Raw genomic sequence first — 25,278 nt, 5'->3', positions numbered from 1 at the left:
TTGATTTGCATGTGTTGAAACATCCTTTCATTCCAGGGATAAATTCCATTTGATTATGGTGTATGATCCTTTTAATGTGCTGTTAAATTTGGTTTGCTAAAATTTTGTTAAGGACTTTTGCATCTATGTTTATCAGATATATTGGCCTGTAATTTTCTTTTCTTGTTGTAATGTCCTTATCTGGCTTTGGTATTAGAGTAATGCTGGCCTTGCACTACAAATATGAATTATTCTTTCCTCTTCAATTTTTTGGTTTGAGCAGCATTGATGTAATCTTCTTTAAATGTCTAGTAGAATTCACCAGTGAAGGCATTTGGTCATGGGCATGTTTTTTGGGAGCTTTTTGATTACTGATTCAATTACCTTACTTGTTAATGATATGTTTATATTTTCTGTTTCTTCATGAGTCAATCTCAATATGTCATGTTTCTAGGAATTTATCCATTTCTCTTAGATGCCCCAGTTTGTTGATATATAATTGTTGATAATAGGCTCTCATGATCTTTTTTATTTCTGTGGCATCATTTGTATGTCTCCTTTTAACTATAAATTTATTTATTGGAGTTCTTCTTTCTTGGTTTGTCTAGCTAAGGGGTTGTCAATTTTTAATTTTTTTCAGAAAATCCCTCAATTTTATTACCTTTTCTATTGTTTTTCTATTTATTCTGCTCTAATCTTTTTTTTTTTTTTTAGACAGAGTCTTGTTCTGTTGCCTAGGTTGGAGGGCAGTGGTCAGTGGTGTGATCTTCGCTCACTGCATGCCCCGCCTCCTGGGTTCACGCCATTCTCCTGCCTTAGCCTCCCAAGTAGCTGGGACTACAGGCACCCACCACCACACTCGGCTAATTATTTTTTTTTATTTTTTATTTTTTATTTTTAGTAGAGATGGGGTTGCATCGTGTTAGCCAGGATGGTCTCGGTCTCCTAACCTCTTGATCTGCCCACCTTGGCCTCCCAAAGTGCTGGGATTACAGGTGTGAGCCACTGTGCCCAGTCTGTTCTTCTTTTCTAGTTCTTTAAGGTATAAAGTTAGGTTGTTGATCTGAATTATTTCTATTTTCTTAATGTGGGTGTTTATAAACTTTCCTCTTAGAACTGCTTTTGCTGTATCCCATAAGTTTTGGTATGTTGTGTTTTCATTTTTGTTTGTCTAAGATATTTTTTGAATTCCCTTTTGATTTCTTCTTTGACCCACTGATTGTTCAGTTTAATTTCCACATATTTGTGAATTTTCTGAAATTCCTTGTTATTTCTAGTTTTGTGCCATTGTTATTGGAAAAGATACTTGAAATAATTTTTGTTTTCTTAACTTTGTTAAGACTTGTTTTGTGGCCTAACATATGGTCTATCTTGGAGAATGTTCCATGTGCTCTGGAGAAGAATTTGTATTCTGCTGCTGTTAGATGGAATATTCTGTATATGTCTGTTAGGTTCATTTGGTTTATAATATTTTTTTCAAGTCTTATATTTTTGCATTGACTTTTTTTCTGGGTGATGTGGCCATTAGAGTGGGTATTAAAGTCTCTTACTAATTTTGTATTGCTGTTTATTTCTCCTTTTAATTTTGTTAATATTTGATTTGTATATTTATGTGCTCTGATGTTTGGTGCATATTTATAGTAGTATCATTATATAATGACATTCTTCTATCTTGTTACAGTTTTTGACTTAAGTCCATTTTATCTGACATATATGTATATACATAAATATATATATAATGTGTGTGTATGTGTGTGTGTCTATGTAAGTATGGCCATCCTTGTTCTTTTTTGGCCATCTTTTGCATTAGAATTTCTTTTTCCATCTCTTCCCTTTCAGCTTGTGTGTCCTTAAAGCTAACACGAATCTCTTTTAGGCAGCAAGTCATTGGATCTTGCTTTCTTATATATTTATCCACTCTGTCTTTGTTTGGAAAATTTAATCTGTTTACATTTATTATAAGTATTGATAGGTAACTACTTGCTATTGTCATTTTAATTATTTTATGACTTTTATAGTTTTTTCTTTCCTTTTTTCTCACCTGCCATCTTCCTTTGTGGTTTGATTACTTTTTGTGGTAGTATGCTTGATTCCTTTCTCTTAATCTTTTGCATATCTACTACAGGTTTTTCCTTTGTAGTTACAATGAGACTTACATAAAATATCTTATAGTTATAATATCCTATTTTATGCTGATAACTTAATTTTGGGGGGTTAATTTTTTTGGGGGGTCAATCTATTTGGGATATTTTTGAGACAGTCTCACTGTGTCACTCAGGCTGGAAGCAGTGGCACAATCTCAGCTAACTGCAACCTCTGCCTCCTAGATTTAAGCAATTCTCATGCCTCAACCTCCCAAGTACGTGGGACTATGGGCGTGTGCCACCACAACTGGCGAATTTTTTGTATTTTTATTAGAGACAGGGTTTTGCCGTATTAGCCAGGCTGGTCTTGAACTCCTGGCCTCAAGTAATCTGCCTGCCTTGGACTCCTAACATGCTGAGATTACAGACATGAGCCACTATGCCTGGCCTTCAGCTTAATTTTGATTGCATAAAAAGCATTATACCTTTACTTCTTCCCCTCATTGATATTTTAGGTTATTGATATTATGATTTACATATTTTTATATTGTATATCTCAAAACAAATTATTGTAGAGTTTTTAAAATATACTTAAAACATTTTTATACCAGAGTTGAAAATCATTTATGTACCACATTTAGAATATTACAGAATTCTGACTCCATATATTTTCCTTCACTGATGAATTTTACACATTCATGTGTTTTATGTTGTTAATTAACATATTTTCATTTCAACTTGAAGAACTCCCTTATGCATTTCTTGTAAGGTGCTCTGCCCTCATGAATGGATTAATATCATTATCATGGGAGTTGGGTAGTTTTTGCAGGAGTGGGCTCTTGACAAAAGGGTGAAGTTCAGCCCTTATATTCTCTTTGTCTTGTGTGTTTGCTTCTGCTTTTCACTATCTTCTATGAGATGACATAACACCAAATGCTGGTGCCATGCTCTGAGGCTTCCCAGCCTCCAGAATCATGAGCCAAATAAACTTCAGTTTTATATAATTTAGCCAGTCTGTCATATTCTCTTACAGCAACAGAAAACAGAACAAGACAGTAGTTTTTTTTTCTTTCAGTATCTTGAATATATCATCCTTTCCTAGCCAGGTTTCTCCTAAGAAATTTGCTGATTGTCTCATAGATACTCCCCTGTATGTAATGAGTAGCTTTTCTCTTGTTATGCTCAATATTTTCTCTTATCTTTGACTTTTGATAATTTAATTGTAATATGTCTTGGTGTAGACCCTTTTGGGTTCAACCTATTTGGGAAATTTTTAGTGTCACAAATCTTGATGCCCCCTTCTTTCTCAAAATTTGGGAGTTTCCTCCTTTCCTCTCCTCTCCTCTCCTCTTCTCTCTGCTCTTCTCCTCTCCTCTCCTCTCTTCTGTGACAGTGTCTTGCTCTGTCACTGAGGCTGGAGTGCAATGGCACGATCCTGGTTCACTGCAGCTTCTACCTCCTGGGCTGAAGAGATCCTCCCACCTCAGCTAGGACCTGTAGTCCTAGCTACTCAAGGTGTGTGCCACCAACTTGCTTAAATTTTTTTTTTGGAGAGACATGGTCTCAATATTATGCTCAGGCTGGTTGTGAACTCCTGGACACAAGTGATCCTCCAACCTTGATCTCCCAAAGTGCTGGGATTATAGGTGTAAGCCACTGCCCCTGGCTATCATTATTTCTACAAATAGGCTTTTTATCTCTTTCTCACTCTCTTATGTTTCTGGAGAATATTATATTTTGTTTCACTTGATGGTATCCCATAAGTGCCATATTTATTTTTTCACTCTGCATTCTGTTTTCTTTGTATTCCTCTGACTGGGTACTTTCAAATTGTCTTTGAGTCCACTAATTCTTCCTTTTGCTTGATTGAATCTGCTGTTGAAACTTTCCTAATTTTTTTTTCAGTTTAGTTACTGTATTCTTTATCTGTAGGATTTTTTTAATGGTTTCTATTTCTTTGTGGAACTAATTTTGTGTATTGTTTTCTTAATTTTGTTTCATTGTCTATCTGTATTTTCTTGTAGTTCATTGAACTTCTGAATTCTTTGTCAGTTTGTTTATAGATCTCCATTTCTTTAGAGTCAGTCGTTGGCGTTTTATTAGTTTCCTTTGGTGGTATAATGTTTTCCTGATACCTCATAATCCTTGTATCTTGCATTTCTTTTTGTGCTTTTGAGGCAGCAGCCACCTTTTCTAGCCTTAACAAGTTCATATCAGTAGAGATAGACCTTCACCAGTCAGTCCAGCCTTTGGTTCTAGATGGACTGGGTGTTAGTGTTCATGAGTAAGTGTGGCTTGGTATTCACACTCTCTAGTTGGTGCAGCCACTGCCCACACTCTGAGGTGGAACTGCTGGTTGTGCTCATGGTTGGGCTGGATCACTGGCTGGGTTCTGTGATCAGGAAGAGCTGTTGGCTGGGCTCTGCATTCAGGCAGGGCTACTGGCTGGGCTCCCTCATAGGGTGGGGATTTTGACTGGCTTTGTGGTCAAGTGGGGCCACTGGCCGGACCCCACAATCACCTCTTGTCAGATGTTGTTGCAGCCTATGCTCCTTGTGGTACTGTTATTTAGGGTATATAATTGGGCAGGGCTTTAGGCTGGGCTCTGAAATTGCCCCTGGTTGGGTGGGGGCCTATGAAGTGCTCCCTGACTGGATGTGCTGCTGGCTGAATGCCATGTTCAGATGGAGCCACAGACTAGGTTTTGTAATTGGTGGTGGTCTCAGGCTGTGCTTTGTAGTTGGGCAGGCCACAGGCTGGGCTCCATGTGTGGGAAGAGGCATAGGCTGCACTGTGTGTTTGTGCTGGGTCACTGACTGGGAACTTGATCCAGGTAGGGCTACTCACTTTGCTCCATGGTCAGTCATGGTCACTGAACTCCCAGATTGGCTGGGTTTGTAGCCTGTGTCCCACATTTGGGTGTGGTTGCAGGCAGAACTTCAAGGCTGTGTTGGGTTCTTGATCAGGCTCCTTCATGAGGCAGGGTAACAGACTATGCTCCACAGTTAGGCAGAGTCACCAGCTTGACTTCCTGCTTGAGTGGGGCCTGGGGCTGGGCTCTGAACTTGGAAAGCATCACTGTTTGGACTTCCTGGTCAGGCCAGGGCAGAGGCTGTGCTCTGCAGTTAGGTGTGGTTGCTGGCTGGCCTTCCTATTTGGGCAAAGTCTTAGGCTGGGCCCTGAGGCTGGGCAGAGTTGTGGAGGATCCTTGGTCAGTTGGGGCCAGAGGCTGTGCTCTATAGTTAGGCAGCATTGCTGGCCGGCTTTCCTGTCTCACAAGGAACTTAGGTTGGGCTCTGAGACTGACCTCCACAGTGAGGCTATACTACTGGCTAAGGATGCAAGCCGGACAGAAACTGCCTACCATACTTCCTGGCCAGACAATTTGGTTGGCTTGGGTCTGCAGGTGGGCAAGCTGCTGGCTGGTCTCTCTGATTGGGTGCCACTGCTAGTAGGAATGCAGTGTCACTGCCAAGATCCATGCAGTGATTGCTGAAGCCTTGACCACTTCTTTGCTTCTAGGTGACCCAGGTGGTCTAGTCCTGCCGATTCCCTCAGTGTTCTCTGTGACATGGGACAGAGCTGGACCTCCTAGGATGTGCTTGGAATGCTTCTTGAAGCTGGATATCTACTTTGGCTCTCTTTTTTCCCGTTGAAGAGATTGTGGGCCCAGGGAAACTCCATCCATGTTGTGATGGCACTTGGGGGAAGGGTGATGCTGCCAAAGTAAAACTCTTACTCTTACCCTTCTAATGAAGGGTGAAACACCAAGCTTGGTGTTTTCAGGATAAGGGGCAAGGTCGGTGAGTTGGAAGCCTAGACAACCAGGATAAAGGAGATATAACATGAAGCTTGGAAGATAAGTAGATGTCACATAACATAGCATCTAAGGACATGGTAAGAAGACAGCAATGACAAAACCTAATATTGTGTGCTCAGTAACCTCCTCTACTGAAAGGCAAATTAAGAATCCCTCAATATTCCACATGACTATTATCTAGGACACTGACTCCATGGGTGCCTCGAGTAGAATAAAAGTTGAGCCTCAGAAAGAACTGAAATAGAAATGAAATCTGTCTTTAGTACTTCAAACCATTCATATGTATCCCCAGAAACTACATCATCAAGTCAGCCCTACCAATCCACCCACCAAGGACAGTAAATCTGTAAAGGTCATAAAATCATCCAGAGTCTTCCCTGCTTCGTGCCACTTTATCTGTCTGCTCTCCAGCCCACCCTGATTATGCTAATGGACACGTTCGATGTGAATACCCAGCTTTGACAACAGGACTTCCTAAAGACCGTTCTCAATCATCTGGACCTGTCTGCTTCTAGCCCTTTTTCTTCTGAGAGATCCTACTGTTGAAATTCTATAAATTACCCCTTAACAGGATCAGTATAATTTAGCAAAATGCAGATGCCTTTAACAATATGGTATATATACTCTCACACCTGAACCACCATCAATGGGATCTCCTCCATTCTGTATGTCAGATAAAACTTTCTGCTGCCCTAACACCCACTGGGGGCTCACCTTTCAGGGTCCAAAGGCATTGCACCCCTCCCAGGTCTTGAGGAGAAGGGCCCCCAGGGTAACCTGAAAAGGCATTGCTTTCCCACTCTGACTCTCCTCCTCCTTCCTTAAATCCCCAGGAAACTGTTGGATCCAGAGCCATCATTTCTGAAGGAGTGCCGGAGGAGAGGGGACAACCTGTATGTGGTGACAGAAGCTGTTGAACTGATCAACAATACTGTGCTGTACAATAGCAGTGGTGTGAATATTTTAGGGAAAATTTCTCTTTGGATTACCTATGGCAAGGTATAAAGTTGTCCTGAATTGGGATTGAAATACAAAAAATATAGCCCATCCTGGCAGCCAAGCTTCATTTCCTAGGGGGCTCTGGACTCTGTTTCCAGGGATTACAAAGGATGGAGTCATTATTTCCCACTTTTTACCTGTCAGTGTATCCTGACTTCTGATCTGAGAGTATATTCTAATATCCTCCATTATAGTGTTTTACTATATGGGGTCATGCAGTATTGACAAAATCAGAAATATATTTAATTATTTAGTATTGTGTTTTGCTTTGGGTAAATGATAAATTCTGCAGAATTCAAGTGTGTGACCTCTGTGTTATACAGTCTAGTTTTGTGGCTGGAAGAGATGTGGGACCACTAGCACCAAACCCCAGTTGTTAAAGTACTTTAAACTCTAAGATAACCTGATGAGAAATATTTCAAGGAGTGAGATCAAAGTATTTTCAAGAACATGTGACCTACACATTCACATGTTAAGTCATTCACAATAACCAAGTATAATATTTTTAATATAAATAAATTCATTTATCAAATATTCAGATTAAGTATGGGTCAAGGACATATAAAGTTTGTGTGTGTTATAATGTGCTTTTACACTATGTCTGTGTAATTTGTCCTTACTTAAGAGCTTTAGAAACTAAAGAAGAAATCTGATATGCATACTAACTTTCCCAATGCCAGTGAGTTACTGCTAAAAATTAGACAAATGGTAACAGACCCTGGAAAGCTGGAATAGTGGACCCCCACCTGCAGCAGGGAAGAAAGTCTAGAAACAAGAATCCCCAAAAGGTTCAGGAATTGGAGGCACTAGCTATCTCTGAAGACAGGGTATAGGTGGGACTGAAAGTAAGAATATTGATCGGAAATCTTTTTAATTTTTTAAAAAAGTTTGTGGGTATATAGTAGATGTATACATTTATGGGGTACATGAGATATTTTGATACAGGCATACAATGTGTAATAATCACTCCAGGGAATCTTTATAAGGAACACTCAGAGCCCAAATCCCTTCCCACCTCTGCATAGCCAGGCACCTACCCTCACCCACTCTGGCAGAAGATCTTGTGGGAAACTTATTCCCTGTGGATTCTAGATTTACGGAGACTAGTTACAGTGAAGGGTGGGAGTGAGAAGCCATATTGGAAAAGGGAAATAGGTGCAAGTCCTCATTGAGAGTGGGAACATTGAGTCCCTTTCCCCATTCAGCTCCAGGCATCGTGTCTCTACCCTTTCTACCCCCACAACACACAGCCTAGGCAGAATATTGAAGAATTATTTCCTAGGAAAATTAACCAGTACAGAAGAAATAACTAAAAAACCCCCAACGACTGGAGACTCCAAAGAGATAGTTTAATCCCTGCCTGGTTGCCCCAAAGTGAAACTTCTACTCAACATGCCCTGCCAAGGCACACTTAGCAGCTTTCATGCTTCACTCGTTAGCGAAACAGAAAAAAATCACAGACACTTGAGGAAAGCCTAAAACACAAAACAAAAACACTTTGAAATTAGGAAATTAGAGGAAACAAACACAACATAGGAAGGTAAGAAATACTTGATCCTGTTAAAGAGATAATATTTTATTTTCATGAAAGAATAATGCTCTGTAAAAAGGGTATTTATAGCTCTTAGAAATTAAAAATAGAGTAGTAGAAATTTATTATTCTTTTACTTAAATAGAAGAATCAAAAAGCAAAATCAAAGAAATTTCCAGGAAAAAGTAAGCAAAAAGACAGGAGAATATTCATTAAAAAAATTTGGAGGCTAGGCACAGTGGCTCATGCCTGTAATCCTAGCACTTTGGGAGGCTCATGCAGGTGGATTGGTTGAGCTCAGGAGCTCAAAACCAGCCTGGGCAACATAGTGAGACCTTGTCTCTATAAAATATAAACAAAAAATTAGCCAGACGTGGTGGCGCATGCCTGTAGTTCCACTAACTTGGGAGGCTGAGGTGGGAGAATTGCTTGAGCCTGGAAGTTGCAGCTGTTGTGAGCCATGATTGTGCCACTGCATTCCAGCCTGGGCGACAGAATGAGACACTGTCTCAATTAAAACAAAACAAAACTTGAGGATCAGTCAAGGAGATTTAACTACTCCTGAATAATAGGAGTTCCAGAAGGGGAGAACAAAGACATAATGCAATGTGGAAAATCTTTTAGGAGGAAATACAAGGAAGGTTCTGAGACCCAAAGAATGTGTTTCCAGAATGAAAATGTCCACTGAAGGCATGGTTTCTTGAGTCAACATAGATCCACCCCATAAAACATAAGAGTGAATTTTCAGAACACTTACCTCAAAAAGACAACAATAAATATTTCTAAAAGGGAAATAAAGTCATATTCCAGAGAATTCCAGCCAAGAATTGTATGACCAGTCAAGCGTGAGAGGTACAATAAAAATGTCTTTAGATGTACAAGTTCTCAAAAAAATGTGTCCCCCATCTCCTCTGGAGAGAATGAGTAAAGAAACAGAGAAGGCACAGAGCCATCACATTAACTGAATGTGGTGATAAAGGAAAGATGGGAGTGGTGAAAAGCAGTTTTGTCCAAGTATAAACAGTGAATATTACCTTAAACATTGGGATGTTTATATTTTAGGAAGATGGGAGAAGGGAAATAAGGAATGAGGAAAGAGAAGGAAAACAAATTCATCATAATCAAAAAGAGAATAAATAGTTAAATCTGGAAAGAAATAAAAACATTGCAATATCAACCTGAAATTGAGAAATGGGAAGATGAGCACAGGATGAAACAAGGAAGAAAGAGCAGTGATTGGAAATCACAAGTCAGCAGTAGGGAGGATGAGAGCAGGGAATGCTGGTGGTTTTCCCCATGAGCTTTCTAGAGCCATCTGACCTTTAAAATTACATACATTTAATACTGTATTGTCTGGTTTCTCTCCCCAGGGTCAAGGCCAAGGAGAGAGTCTCAGAGTGAAGAAGAAGGCGCTGACTCTGCAGAAGGGCATGGTGATCGCTTATAAGAGAAAACAGCTGGTTATCAGGGAGAAAGGTGGGAGTAAGCAGAGCTCAGCAAGGCAGATGGCGGTGGAGGGGGGTGTCTGCTTCTCCTGAGAGAGAAGTGAGAGGAAAATAGCCATAATATGCAATCTTTGCTGCTCTGCCTATCCAAGGAGAAGCATGCACATTTCTTACTGTCCAGGGCACACACCCATCTTACCACACAGAGGTACCTCCAAGCATGGCCTGGCTGAAATGCTGCTACTGGGAGATACAGAGACAGCCTCATATGTGCAAAATAATCCAACTTGTTCATCTTGGAGTGTTGTTAGCACTGGGCAAATTCCAACCCTAATCTTAACCATCCTTATTCACTTAAGTACCCTCAGCAACTCTTCAGTCACAGAGAATTACCCAAACTTACCCATAATCCCATATTAAGGTCCTATGAGGTAACAACATCACAGTCACAAACAAAACTGCAGACACAGTGCCCTAAAAAGATAAGCCTGAATTTTATCTACATCTTTCCCTCCTTCATCAGCCTCAAAACGCACAGTTCCTGACCACACACACTTTGGGTTTTGACTCCATGTGGGTAGAAGCATCTGTGTCAGTTGCATACCTGGGTGTGATGGTGAGTGCTGGGAACACAACCGGCTCTCAGAGTCCTTGTTCTATCCCTTCCCAAATGCTGAGTCCCAGCTAGAGCTCATTCAAATACAGATTGAGCTCAGCTCCTCATTCTCGCACACTCACTCTCACACTCTACTGCCTATAGTATCCTCACTGCAACATGGTCAAGGGAATGTCCTGATGTCAGTTACCTCCCATCAGTGGCCATAGACAGAATGAGGCTGAACTCTCTCCAGTCTTTCAGTTAGTAGATTCTGGCTTCTGGAAAGACTGACCATATCCAAAGCAGCTCTCTAATGAGGAGAAGGGGTGAGAATGGGATTCCCACTCTTGGGAGAGGTCAGAGACTCCTGCGGAGGGCACCATGAGATGGTGGCACTACCAAAGGTCATGGTGAATGATAAGATGATTTTAACATAGAAGGAAAAGAAAAGGAGCTGTAGTTTCAAAATATCATCATCATCAACAACAAACAAAGAATGATGTGGTCAGGTAAAAGAAGACCCCACAAAACTTGATGTGGTAGTATCCAGATAGAATCAAGTCAGTATTCATTGGTGACTGAAGCCAGATAGATTCATTGGAGAATAAACTACAGTAGTTGAAGTGTGAAGGCAAAGAGGGGAAGTGAGGAACCAGTGTGTAGATGATTCTTGAAGGAAGTTGGCTGTGAGGAGACAATAGGTGGGAGGAGGAGATAACTAAAGGAGGATACTTAGTTTTGGAAAGGGAGTTTACGAGATGGTGAAGACTTGAGCCTGTTCTCAGGCTAGGGGAAAGATCCTGATGAACTGGAGAGGGTGAAGATGAATTGGTGCCAGTTACATTGCTGGACATGTATCTCCATTCCTTGCATCAGCTAGGGAGAGAAGATCTCATTTCCATTTTACAGATGAGACGTCTGACATAGAGAAGTGCCACTCTCCCCGCTAGTAGTCAGAACACGACTTGCAGTCACTGCTGTGAGGTTAGCTTTTCCTCTAACTTCATTCAGTTCACACTTTTCAACCCTTATACAACCTTTTTGTCTTCTTCATAGACTCTTTCCCCTGTTGAACACTTACACTTTAGTGTTAGGTGAGTTTCAGACTTCAGCATATTTCTCTACATGGAATGTGAAATCATCCAAGATGCCAGATTGAGAGTGGTAAGTAAGGCAGGTCAGTAAAAAAAGGGCAGCAGGAAGCAATCCTACCTAGTGAAGGTCAAAGGGAGCTGAGTTCCTTTACTCTATCAAGGTAATTTCCAAATGTTGGATGGCAAAATGATTACCTAAATTGCTTATTTAAATGCAGGTTCTATGGCACCCTTCAAAGTGATTCAGAAGGCACAGAGTGAGGCCGGGGGTCAGATTTAACAGGCATCCCAGTGGTTTTGATACAAGGGGTTCCCTGGTCCAGGTTGGGGCTGTGGGAAAGACTCAGGCAGGAATAACCTCAACTCTCCTAATGGAAGTTCTTTTCCATTCAGCCATTCTCATCTCAGATGATGATGAACAGAGAACCTTTGAAGATGGTGAGTTCCAAAGCCTGGTCTTTTTATTTTTTTATTTTTGTGAGTATACAGGAGGTATATATATTTATAACACAAGATATTTTGATACAGGCATGCAATGTGTAATAATCACATCATGGAAAATGGAGTATTCATCTCCTGAGGCATTTATCCTTCATGTTATAAGCAATCCAGTTATACTGTTTTAGTTTTTTAAAAATGTACAATTAAATTATTTTGACGGTAGTCACCCTGTTGTGCTATCAAATGCTAGGTATTATTCATTCTTTTTAGCTTTTTAAAATGTGCTCATTAACCATCCCTACCTCTCCCCTAGGCCCCCCACCACCCTTCCCAGTCTCAGGTAGCATCCTTCTGTCTCTATGTGTTTGACTGTTTTGATTTTTACATCCCACAAGTAAGTGAAAACATAAGATGTTTGTCTTTCTATTCCTGACTTATTTCACTTAACATAATGACCTCCAGTTCATTCATGTTTTTGCAAATAATAGGATCTCATTCTTTATTTTATGGGTGAATAGTATACCATTGTGTATATAGATGGTATTTTCTTTATACATTCATCTGTTGATGGACATTTAGTTTGTTTCCAAATCTTGACTATTATGAACAGTGTTGCAACAAACATGGTTTGTTTGTTCTTAAATCTCTCTTTGGTATACTGATTGCCTGCCTTTTGGTGTATATACCCAGCAGTGAGATTGCTGGATCATATGGTAACTCTAGTTTTCGTTTATTGAGGAAGGTCTAAACTGTTCTCCAAAGTGGTTGTGCTAATTTACATTCCCATCAGCAGCATATGAGAGTTTCCTTTTCTCTGCATCCTCCCCAGCATGTGTTATTGCCTGTCTTTTGGATATAAGCCATTTTAACGGGGCTGAGATGATATTTCATTGCAGTTTTGATTTGCATTTCTCAGATGATCAATGATGTTGAGCACATTTTCATATGTCTGTTTGCTATTTGTATGTCTTCTTTTGAGAAATGTCTACTCACATCTTTTGCCCATTTTCAATCAGATTATTAGATTTAGTTATCTAGCGTCATTTGAGCTTCTTAAATATTCTGGTTATTAATCCCTTCTCCGATGGGTAGTTTGCAAATATTTTCTCTGATTCTGTGGGTTGTGTCTTCACTTTGTTAATTGTTTCCTTTGCTGTGAAGAAGCTTTTTAACTTGATGTGATCTCATTTGTCTACTTTTGCTTTTGTTGCCAGTGCTTGTGGGTTATTTACTCAAGAAATCTTTGCCCAGACTATTGTCCTGAAGAGTTTCCTTAATGTTTTATTTTAGTAGTTACATAGTTTAAGGCCTTATATTTAAATCTTTAAATGATTTTGATTTGATTTTTGTGTATGGTAAGAGATAGGGGTCTAGTTTCATTCTCCTGGATATGGATATCCAGTTTTCCCAGCAACATTTATTGAAAAGACTGTCCTTTCTCCATTGTATGTTCTTGGCACCTTTGTCAAAGATGAGTTCACTGTAGGTACATATATTTGTTTCTAAGTTCTCTATTTTGTTCCATTGGTTTTGTGTCTGCTTTTATGGCAGTACCATGTTGTTTTGGTTACTATAGCTCTGCAGTTTAATTTGAAGCCAGGTAATGTGATTCTTCTGGTTTTGTTCTTTTTGCTGAGGATAGCTTTGGCTATTCTGGGTCTTTTGTGGTTCCATATGAATTTTAGAATTTTTTTTTTTCTTACTGTGAAGAATGTCATTGGTGTTTTGATAGGGATTGCATTGAACCTGTAGATTGCTTTGGGGAGTATGGACATTTTAACAATAGTAATTCTCCCAATCCATGAACATGGAATATCTTTTCACTTTTTCGGTGTCTTCTTCAATTTCTTTCATCAGTGTTTTATAGTTTTTATTGTAGAGAATTTTCACTTCTTTGGTTAAGTTAAATCCTAGGTGCTTAATTTTATCCCTGTTGTCAATGAGATTAATTTTTAAATTTCTTTTTTAGAGTGTTTACTGTTGGCATATAGAAATGCTACTGATTTTTGTATGTTGATTTTGTATTCCTCAAGTTTACTGAGGAATACAGTTCTAATAGTTTTAGTTCTAATAGTTCTAATAGTTTTTTAGTTCTAATAGTTTTTTAGTGGAGTTCTAATAGTTCTAATAGTTTTTTTAGTGGAGCCTTTAGGTTTTTCCAAATGTAAGATCATATCATCTGCGAACAAGGATGATTTGACTTCTTCCTTTCCAATTTGGATGCCCTTTAGTTCTTTCTCTTGTTTGATTGCTCCAGCTAAGACTTCCAGCACTATGCTAAATAGCAATAGTGAATGTGGACTTCCTTGTCATGTTCCAGATCTAAGAGGAAAGGCTTTCAGTTTTTCCCCACTCAGTATGAAACTAGCAGTGGCTCTGTCATATATGGCTTTTATCATGTTGAGGTATCTTTCTTCTATACCTGTTTTTTAAAGGGTTTTTTTTTTTTTATCATGAAGGGATGTTAAACTTTGTGAAATAGCTTTTTAGCATCAATCGAAATGATCATATGGTTTTTGTACTTCATTCTGTTGATATAATGTATCACATTGATTGACTTGCGTATGTTGAACCATCTTTGCATCCCTGGGATAAATCTTACTTGCTCATGATGAATCTTTTCTTTTCTTTTTTTGAGACAGGGTTTTACTTTGTTGCTCAGGCTGCAGTGTGGTGGCATGAACATGGCTCGCTGCAACGTCTGCCTCACATGCTCAAATGATCCTCCCACCTCAGCCCCCAAGTAGCTAGGGCTACAGGCCAGTGTCACCATGCCTGGCTAATTTTTGTATTTTTTTGTAGAGACATGGTCTCACTATGTTGCCCAGGCTGGTCTCAAACTCCTGAGCTCAAGTAATCTGCCCACATTGGCCTCCCATAATGCTGGGATTACAGATGTGAGCCATGACGCCTGGCTGTAAATGAACTTGTTAATGTTTCATTGAATTCAGTTTGCTAGTATTTTGTTGAAACTTTTTGCATCAATATTCATCAGAGATATTGCCTATAGGGTTTTTTTCTTTTTCTTTTTTTTGATGTGTCTTCATTTAGTTTTGGTATCTGGGTAATACTGGCCTCATAGAATGAGTTTTGAAATATTCATATCCATATGAATATTTGAAATAATATTTTGAAGATATTATTTCTCTTCTATTTTTTGGAATAGTTTGAGTCAGACTAGTATTCATATTTCACTTTAAATGTTTGGTAGAATTCAGCAGTGAATCCATCAGGTCCTGGGCTTTTCTTTACTGGGAGACTTTTTATTACAGCTTCAATCTCATTACTCAGTACTGATCTGTTCAGGTTTTTAATTTGTTCATGGTTTAATCTTGGTAGGTTTTATATGTCTAGGAATGTATCCTTTTTCTCTAGATTTTCCAATTTATTTGCATATGGTTGCTCATAGTAGCCACTAATGATCCTTTAAATTTCTGCTGTATCAGTTGCAGTGTCTCCTTTTTTATCTCTGATTTTATTTATTTGCATTCTCTCCATTTTTTTTATTGATCTGGCTAAAATTTTGTCAATTTTTGTATATCTTTTCAAAAAACCAACTTTTTGTTTCATTGATCTATCTTTTTGTTTCATTGATCTTTTGTATTGTTTTCTTCACTTTAATTTCATTTATTTCTACTCTGATCTTTATTATTTCTTTTTTTCTAATTTTGGGTTTGGTTTAATCTTGCTTTTCTAGTTCTTTAAGATGCATCATTAGGTAGTTTTTTATGAAATTTTTCTTCTTTTTTGATTTGTCCAGTTATAGCTAGAAATATGCCTTTTTGTACTGCTTTGCTTTGTCCCACAGCTTTTCGTATGTTGTGTTTCCATTCTCATTTGTTTCAAGAAATGTTTCAATTTCCTTATTAATGTTTTCCTTGACACGCTGGTCATTCAGGAGCATATTGTTTAATTTCCATGTATTTGTATAGTTTCCAAAATTCCTTTTATTGTTGATTTCTAGTTTTATTCCATTGTGGTCAGAGAAGATGGTTGATATTATTTCAGTATTTTGGAATGTTTTAACATTTGTTTTATCACCTAATATGGCGTATCATTGAGAATTATCCATATGGTGAGGAGAAGAAAATGTGCATTCTGCAGCCTTTAGATGAAATGTTCTGTAAGTATCTATTAGGTCTATTTGTTCTATAGTGCAGAATAAGTCTCATGTTTCTTTATTGAATTTCTTTCTGGGGGACCTGTTCAGTGCTGAAAGTAGGGTGTTGAGGTCTTCACCTATTACTGTCTCTTTAGCTCTAAGAATCTCTCTTTAGCTCGCTCTCTCTTTAGCTCTAATAATATGTCTCTCTTTAACTCTAATAATATTTGCCTTATATATCTGGTTACTCTAGTGTTGAGTACATATATATTTACCATCATTATATTCTGTTGCTAGATTGACCCCCTTATCTTTATATAATGACCTTTTTTGTTTCTCCTTACAGTTTTTTTCTTGAAATCTATTTTGTTTGACATAAGTATAGCTATTCCTGCCTTTTTTTTTTTTTTTGGTTTCCTTTAGCATGGAATATCTTTTTCCATCCCTTTATTTTCAGTCTATGTGTATCTTTATAGGTGAAGTGTGTTTCTTGTAGGCAACAGATCATGGAATCTTGTTTGTTTTTTTTTTTTTTTAATCCTTTTAGCCACTCTTCATCTTTTGATTGATGAGTTTAGCCCATTTACAATTAATTCTATTGTTGATAAATAGGGATTTACTCCTGCCATTTTGTTATTTGTTTTCTGTTTGTTTTGTGGCCTTCTTTTCTTCGTTTTGGCCTTCCTTTTAGGGAAGGTGATTTTCTCTGGTGGTGTTTTATTTTTTGCTTTATGTTTTGTGTGCCCATTGTAAGATTTTTGATTTGAGGTTACTGTCAGACTTGCAAATACTGTCTCATAACCCCTTATTTTAAACTGATGAGAACTTAACATTGATTACATAAGCAAATTAACTAGTAAGCAAAAAGAAACCTAATGAAATAAAAACTCTACACTTTACCTTCCCACTTTCTAACTTTTTGTTGTTTGTCTTTATGTCTTATTGTACTATGTCTTGAAAAGTTGTAGTTGTTGTTTTTGATTGATTCATCATTTAGTCTTTCTGCTTGAGTAGTTTACATGCCACGATTATAGTGTTATAATGTTTATGTTTTTCCATGTGCTTTCTATTACCAGTGAGTTTTGTATCTTTAGATGATTTCTTCTTGCTCATTAATGTCCTTTTCTTTCAGACTGAAGAACTCCCTTTAACATTTCTTATAAGACAGGTCTGGTGTTGATGAAATTACTCAGCTTTTGTTTGTCTGGAGATGTCTTTATTTCTCTTCATCCTTGGAGGATATTTTTGCCAGTTACACTATTCTAGGATAAAAGTTTTTTCTTCTTCAGCAATTTAAATATGTCATGCCATTCTCTCCTGGCCTGTACGGTTTCCAGTGAAAAGTCTGCTGCCAGACATATTGCAACTCCATTATGTGCTATTTGTTTCTTTTTTCCTTGCTGCTTTAGGATCCTTTCTTTATCCTTGATCTTTGAGACTTTGATTATGAGACGCCTTGAGGTAGTCTGCTTTGGGTTAAATCTTTGTGGTGTTCTATAACTTACTTGTACTTGAATGTTGATATCTTTCTATAGGTTTGGGAAATTATTTAATGTTATTCCTTTGGATAAACTTTCTTACCCTATCTCTTTCTCTGTCCTTTTTAAGGTCAACAACTTTCAGATTTTTCTGAGGCTATTTTCTAGATCATATGTGTGTGCTTCATTGCTTTTTATTCCTTTTTCTTTTGGTTCCTCTGACTGTGTATTTTCCAATAGGCTGTCTTCAAGCTCACTAATACTTCCTTATGCTTGATCAAGTCTATTAAGTGACTCTCTTGCATTCTTCAGTATGTCAATTGCATTTTTCAACTACAGAATTTCTGCTTAATTCTTTTTAATTATTTCAATTTCTTTTTTAAATGTACCTGATAGAATTCTGAATTCCTTCTCATGCTATCTTGAATTTCTTTGAGTTTCTTCAAAATACTATTCTGAATTCTTTATCTGAAAGGTCACATGTCTCTTTTTTTCCCCAGGATTTGTCCCTGGTGCCTTGTTTAGTTCATTAGTGAGGTCATGTTTTCCTGGATGATCCTGATTCTTGTAGGTGTTTTTTGGTATCTATGCATTGATGAGTTAGGTATTTATTGTAGTCTTCTCAGTCTGGGCTTGTTTGTGCCTGTCCTTGAGAAGGCTTTCCAGGTATTCAAAGGGACTTGGACTTCCTGTTTAATATCTCTGTGGTTGTTTTAGACTCATAGAAGTTCTGCTTTGGTGGTCTTGCATAAGATCCAGAAAAATTACCTGGATTTCCAGGCAGAGACTTTTGTTTTTTCCCCTTACTTTCCCCCAAACAAATGGGGTCTCTCTCTCTCTCTGCTGAGCCACCTGGAATTGGGAGTGTGGTGATGCAAGCACCCCTGTGGCCACCACCACTGGCACTGCACTGGGTTAGACCTGAAGCCAGCACAGAACTGGGTCTCACCAAACGCCTGCTGTAACCACTACTTGGCTGCCACGTGTGTTCACTCAAGGCCCTAGGGCTCTACAATCAGCAGGTGACAAAACCAGTGAGGTTTTTTCACTTCCTTCAGAGCAGTGAGTTTTCCCAGGCCCTGGGTAAGTGCAGAGATGCTGTTTGGGAGCTAGGGATTGAAGTCAAAAATCTTATAAATTTACCTTATGTTCTACTCCACTACTGCTAAGCTGTCACTCAAATCACAAGACAAAGTTTTTCCCACTCTTCCCTCCCCTTTTCACAGGTAGGGAAGCTCTCTCTGTGGTCACCATTACCACTGGCCCATGAGGGGTTCTGCCAGGCCACTGCATATGTTTGCTGACAGCCCAGGGGCTCAACAGTCAGCTTGTGGTAAATGCTGTCTGGCCTGGGTCTCACCCTTTAGGGAAATGGGCTCTCCTCTGGCCCAGGGCAGGTCCAGAAATGCTATTGAAGACCCTAGACCTGATCTTGAGGGCCCCAAGAGCCTGCTTGGTGCATTACACCACTGTGGCTGAACTGGTACCTAAGATGCAAGGCAAAGCCTCCTCTTGACTTTTCCCTCTGCTTTTCTCAAATAGAAGGAGTCTTTCACCATAGCCACCACAGTTGGGAACATGCTGGGTCACACCTTTAGTCAGTACATCTCAGAGCCCAAGGCCCACTACATACCACCTGGGTACTGCTGCTCGTTATTTAGGGCCCAATGGTTCTTTATTAAGCAGATGATGAATTCTGCAGGGCTGTGTTCTTCCCTTCAAGGCAGTAGGTTCCCTTTTCACCCAGGGGTGTCTAGAGATGTTGTCCAGGAGCTAGGGCTTGGAATGGGGGCCTCACAACTCTACCTAGTCTCCTATCCTACTGTGGCTGAGATGGTATCCAAGATGCGGGACAGAATCCTCTCTACTCTTCACTCTCTTCCACTTAAACAAAGGGAATGAAACACTTTCATTGCTGTGAGCTGCACTGCCTGAGATTGGAAGTGGGTTAGCACAAGCACCTTTATTTAGTCACCCCAGCTGGTATCTCTTTAGGTCACATGTCACTCTAGTCCTCTGACTCTGAGCCCAGCTCAGCATTAGAAATTGCCTAAATATTGCAGTCCTTCTGTCCTAGACTGACCTTTAAGTTTACCTAGGACTCCAGAGCACTCTGGCTGGCATTTGTGAGGCTTGCCAAGAAACTTGAGTTCTGAAAGAAGGAATGGGCAATTCCCCTTTGACTGGGTCTTATCCAAATTCTCCCTTTGTGCACTGGCACTGATTGAGCCCAGCCTGGCTCTGCTCTCTGCTATGACAAGGCAGTACTGAGTTCAATGTAAAGTTTTTCACCCAGTCACTGTGCTCTCCCTCTCTCCCAAGAGTATAAAATTTCCGAGAGTGTATTCTACTGTGCTGCGAGGAGTGAGGAGTGGCTACCATCATTTCATACTACCTCTCCAACCCTCTTCAATGCCTCGCCCAAAGATATGAAGTTAAAACCAGGTACTGTGATTACTCACCTGATTTTTGCTTCTGTGATCGTGCTTTTTTTTTGTGCAGACAGTTGTTGAAATTTGGTGTTTGTGTGGGGTATATGAACCATATAGGCTTCTATTGCACCATCTCGCTCATCCTCCTCTGGCAGTTTTTTTTGCCCAGAACTGAGGCACTGCTGATCCCTGACCCCCTTTGGATTCCCACAGGAGCCCTGCTTGGGCTTAGCCCACACAGACCCACAGAGAACTTTCCCCCAATCAGGCTCCTCGATTTCCTGCAACTGACCCCTTCCTCTGACTGAGCCACTGTCCCCTGGGGCCACAGGGAAACCAGGCTTTCTCCTTTGAACACTGGGAATGTTGTGAGTCTGTTGGGGAGAGAGGCTGCCTGGGGATCCATCTCTCTAGGGAAGTTTTTCAACTGAACTGATGGTACATGTGGGGAATAAGGGGAGGATTGAGGAGTTAGAGGTGAGACCAAGAGGGAAAGAAGTAGAAGAGAAAAAGTAGGGGTAGACTAATGTTTGGTGAGTAAACACTTTTCTTTCTCTTTCCAGAGCTATTTCTGAAACCGAAATTTTTGAGAGGGCATTTGCCAAGTGAGTGGAATCTGGCCCTCCCCTCCCAGGACAATCTGCACAACAAAAGCTCACCTGATTGCCTTTGGTGCTATTACCCAAGGTCTTGGGTAATAAAAGGGCTGGAACAGATAGAGAAGAGGGGTTCAGGGAAAGAAAGGCAGAAGGCTGGAGGAATCCAGTCTTTGAGCCTCTTTGGTGAGGAATTTCATTTCTCTTTTTAGAATATGAACAAGTTTGCATTCTCCCAGTAGGTGAGTGTGAGTTTGCTGGAGGTGGCGGTGGGGATCCCATCCTGCACACTTGGGGTAAGTAGGGCAGATTGCTCCTGCCTTGCCTTTGCCACCACTGCCCTAGGTGGCCCTAGGTGACCAAGGGACTGGCCCTTGGTCATATGGAATGGAAAGGGTCCAGAAAGGCTGAAGAACATGGAGGGATGAATGGTGATGGGGGCAGGAAGAAGTTAAGTGAGAGGGAGGAGGTGGTAGGAGAGCAGAGCCCTCCAAAACATCTCAAAAGCAAATGTGGGAGGTTGAGGAAGTGAGATGATGACTTGATTCTCCTTCTAGGAAGAATAGAGGAACCCTTCTGGCAAAGTAAGTATTTATTAAGGGGGAACCTGGGGCTTCTGGGTGGGAGCTGCAAGTCTGAGCACCTAAACTGGTGGTTTCCATACAAGTCAGAAATCTAGATCCACTTCAAAATTTACACTTTGCTCATGAAACAAACAAATGTTTATTGAGGACTTATTGGACAACAAACATTATTCTGAACCTGAAAGTTATGGCTGTGAACCAAACAGACATAAATTCTTGCCTCTTTGGAGCTTCCAATCCAGTGATCTGTCATCCCAAGCAGATCACCCTGAGGGCGCCTGATGCCTCCTGGGAGAAACAGAGGGCCCCCAACATCCACCCCATGGTTAATTCTTCATAGACTTTGAGGATACTGGCAAAGTTGCCTGCTAATAAGGGCAGCTTATATGTGCCAAGTGCCTTACATACATAAACTCTGTCTCTCTCTTGCTTTTTGAGACGGGGTCTCACTATGTTGGCCAGGCTGGTCTTGAACTCTTGGCCTCAAGCAATCCCCCCATCTAAGCCTCCCAAAGAGCTGGAATGACAGGTGTGAGCAACCATGCTTGGCCTACATAAACTCTTTTAATCCTCATAGCATCCCATTTAACCAATATGGAAACTGATTCCAGAGCACCTAAGATTTTCGCCTCTAAAGCCCAGTGCTAGATTTTACAGTATTCCTGACATGTCCTAGAAATGACCACTTTGTCATTATCTTCCATTAGTGATGATGTCTTTTCAAAATCTCAATCTCTGCTCCCAGTATCCTATTTCCTCTTTTCAGAACGCTGGATTGTCCATCTTTTTAGCTTCTATGACAGCTCTATCCACAGAGCTCAAGTGTGCTATTAGCAGAGACAATTTTGGTTAGCAGCTGAAAGGGATAGAAGAGTTTGGCTCATATTCATGCAAACAGGCTATCATTTCAAGGATGTTTTAATCAAATACTTGCCCCACTTTCTGGTTGGCATTGATGCCTGAGAGCAGATTTCAAGCATCTACAAGAGGAGGTTTTCCAGAAAATAAAGACACTGGCTCAGCTCTCAAAGGATGTTCAGGATGTCGTGTTCTATAGTATCCTGGCCATGCTCGGAGACAGAGGGGCTCTACAGGACCTGATGGACATGGTGAGGGGCTCCACAGTTGCATAGGTCTGGTAAGCTGTAAATGGGATTGGTTAGGAGATATGACTCCTGAGTTACATGGGGGAGGAAGAATAAGCAAGATGCCAGGGGAATGCGAAAGACTTGGGACTCTGGTGCCGGGCACAATGGGCCAGAAAGTGCCACCCCCACTACTGAGGCTGCTTGGAAACCCCGGTGGGAGGTAGAGAACCCTCACCCCTACCCCTTGGTTATCACCAGTAGACACAGGCAAATTATATAATGTTACTGTTATTAGTATTATTATTAACAATAATACCTGTCTTCTATAGCTGGAATTGGACAGCTCAGGTCATTTGGATGGCCCTGGTGGTGCCATCCTAAAGAAACTTCAACAGGATTCGAACCATGCATGGTTTAACCCAAAGGACCCCATTCTTTATCTCCTTGAAGCCATAATGGGTAAGATTAATTAAAGGGAAGAATGGGAGAATCATAAGTTTGGTCCCCAGACCCCCCAAAAAGCTGTGTTAGATGCCATGTGTCCAAAGCCCTTTGAATGCCATGATCTTTCGTCCTTACATCACAGCTCTCTCTAAGGTCAGAGGGCTCACTGTGATAACTTGCCATATGATACAGAATGAGTTTAAGGCCTAGGAAGTCACCAGTTTATGTTCATCCACAGATCACTGGAGGTGGGTGATTCCAGCCTTCAGCCCCTGAATCCCATCCTCTGGTCCCTCTTATTTAGCATCCTGGAGACCATTCTGAAGGGCTTCCCAGGGCAGGGAGCTTGACCTTTAAGTCTAATGGGTTTTATTCCTCTACTTTGAAGTTATTCTCTCAGGGAGTCTCCTGCTTTATGGTGGGAGGAAAAATCTGGATTCTTCACTACTGTCTTTCCCCACATGTCCTCCACCCTCAGTGCTGAGTGACATCCAACACGATTTGCTGGCCTGTTCTGTGGAGATGAGGATCCTGCTTCAGCAACAGGAGCTGGTGAGAACTTCCCAGGGGGCCAGAAGTTCAGGGAAGAGGGTGAGGGAACCAGAGATAAGAAGAAAGATTCTGAGGAAAGAGAGATGATACAGGTTTATGCTGGGAGGGGAGTCCTTATCCAATGGTGGCCACTGGGAAATCCCTAGCTGCGGTGTCCTTCTGGAGAGCTGGTCCAGTGGGTATGAGCCTCCCTCAGGAGGGTCTTAGTTTCCATGGCAATCTCTGTAGCATTCCCCAGTGGTCTAAAATAGCCATATGGGAGCACAGGACTTTGAGGACTAAGGGGATATAATATTCCTGCTCTACTCATACTGTTACCATTTGCTAATTACTTCTGCTCTAGTTACACTGTTATGATTTGCTAATTTCTCTGTTTTCCTCTCTCCAAGTATATGTACTTATAAATATGCACCTTTATATGCATTTACTGTATTCTTACCTATGTGCATATACATTTAGAAATAAAAACACCACTATTCTATGAGGAGAGTTTTATTTTCACCATTTCATAGATGTGGAACCAATGCTCCCTGATTTCCCATAACTTGATCTAAGGATCATAGGATATGACGAGCATGTTACTTCTGGTCCTCTGGATCCCAAAGCTCTTGCTCCTTCTGTTATCCTGCATGGCCCCTGGATGCTGGGCAGAAGCCTTTTCTTCCTGATCTTAAAGGCTGGTCTGTAGAGTCTGATCATCCTTCTTCTAGGTAAGGAGCATCCTGGAGCTGAACTTCAGATACCCCTGGAGCATTCCCTTCACCCTCAAACCCGAGCTCCTTGCCCCACTCCAGAGTGAGGGTTTGGCCATCACCTATGGCCTGCTGGAGGAGTGTGGCCTGAGGATGGAGCTGGATAACCCCAGGTCAACCTGGGATCTAGAAGCAAAGATGCCCCTGTCTGCCCTCTATGGGACTCTCTCATTGCTACAGCAGCTGGCTGAGGCCTAAGCCCTCCCTGATGGGCAGTCAGTCCAGAGATACTGGCCCTTGCCCAGTCTATGCTGTGAGTGTCCTTATGGGTGCAAGAGAGAGGGCTGTGCCTCTCTGCATTTCCAGGTGGAGTAGAGACAGTAATGGGTAGAGACTTTAGGAAATGTTTTGGGGTGGTGGAATACTCTATATATTGACAAGAGTTTATATATTTGTCAAAACTCCTCAAATAGTGTGTTAAAGACGTAAGCATTTCACTATGTATAAATTTTACTTCAAAATAATAAAAACAAATACTGACACTAGTTAACAGTGTGCATTTTGAATTGTTTTGGGTGAAGTGTACTGATAACGGTAACTGATATTGAAATGCAACAAAAAGTAAGTTGACTTGATGATAGACAGATACATGACCGAGTAAATGTGATAAAGTATTAATAATTGGGGAATATGGGTGAAGGATATAGAAGAGGTTTTTTTTCTTTTTCTTGAAACATTTTGTGAGTGTGACGTTTCATATTAAATGTTAGCCCCCACGTGTGTGTGTTTGTGCATATTCCTCAATTATTAACATTTTATCACATTTTCTTGGTCATATATCTGTCTCATTCTGTGCTCTCTGTGTCATTTGCTAATGCCACCTGGCCTCCTAAGCTGAAACCTGGGAGTCCACCTTGACTCCTCTCTCTCCTTAATCCCCGATCAACACAGTCTAGCCGACTCACTATAGCCCTCCTCTTCTCACCTGGACAGCTGGTCTAGTGCTCCCAGCTGGTTGTCCTGCCACCATCTTGTTCTCTTCAAATTCTCCTTGAATCCTGGAGGCTCTTATCACAGCAGGCATGGGGAATAATTTAAAAAAATGCAACCTTTATATGTCACTCCTCTGCCTAAAATCCTTTAGAGGCTCCCTGTCATCTAGAATCATCAACCAAGATTTTAAATATGATGTCTCATCAGAATCACCTTGGCCCGCATTTCCACATGACAATAATCAAGTGCTTTATCACTAGTTCACTCCAGTGTATTCCAGTAATCCCTATTGCTCACATCATGTCTTCACTTTTAGACAGTGTTTA

At 40.5% G+C, this 25,278-nt stretch overlaps 1 protein-coding gene across 1 annotated transcript in view; it reads left to right on the top strand.

Moving 5' to 3' along the window:
- GSDMC (gasdermin C) overlaps positions 1 to 24,504 on the top strand; it is a 39,554-nt gene extending 15,050 nt beyond the window's left edge. The window contains exons 4-14 of the mRNA XM_023222996.2: positions 6,717 to 6,882; positions 9,784 to 9,889; positions 11,944 to 11,988; positions 19,894 to 20,016; positions 20,567 to 20,608; positions 20,812 to 20,841; positions 21,157 to 21,183; positions 22,153 to 22,292; positions 22,601 to 22,730; positions 23,194 to 23,267; positions 23,978 to 24,504. Coding sequence (XP_023078764.2) covers positions 6,717 to 6,882; positions 9,784 to 9,889; positions 11,944 to 11,988; positions 19,894 to 20,016; positions 20,567 to 20,608; positions 20,812 to 20,841; positions 21,157 to 21,183; positions 22,153 to 22,292; positions 22,601 to 22,730; positions 23,194 to 23,267; positions 23,978 to 24,217 — 1,123 coding nt within the window. The 3' untranslated portion in view covers positions 24,218 to 24,504. The remainder of the gene's footprint in view (positions 1 to 6,716; positions 6,883 to 9,783; positions 9,890 to 11,943; positions 11,989 to 19,893; positions 20,017 to 20,566; positions 20,609 to 20,811; positions 20,842 to 21,156; positions 21,184 to 22,152; positions 22,293 to 22,600; positions 22,731 to 23,193; positions 23,268 to 23,977) is intronic.
- Positions 24,505 to 25,278: the final 774 nt, after the last annotated feature.

Source organism: Piliocolobus tephrosceles, chromosome 7 (assembly GCF_002776525.5).
Source record: "Piliocolobus tephrosceles isolate RC106 chromosome 7, ASM277652v3, whole genome shotgun sequence".
Lineage (NCBI taxonomy): Eukaryota > Metazoa > Chordata > Mammalia > Primates > Cercopithecidae > Piliocolobus > Piliocolobus tephrosceles.
This window is presented reverse-complemented; position numbering and strand designations above follow the sequence as displayed.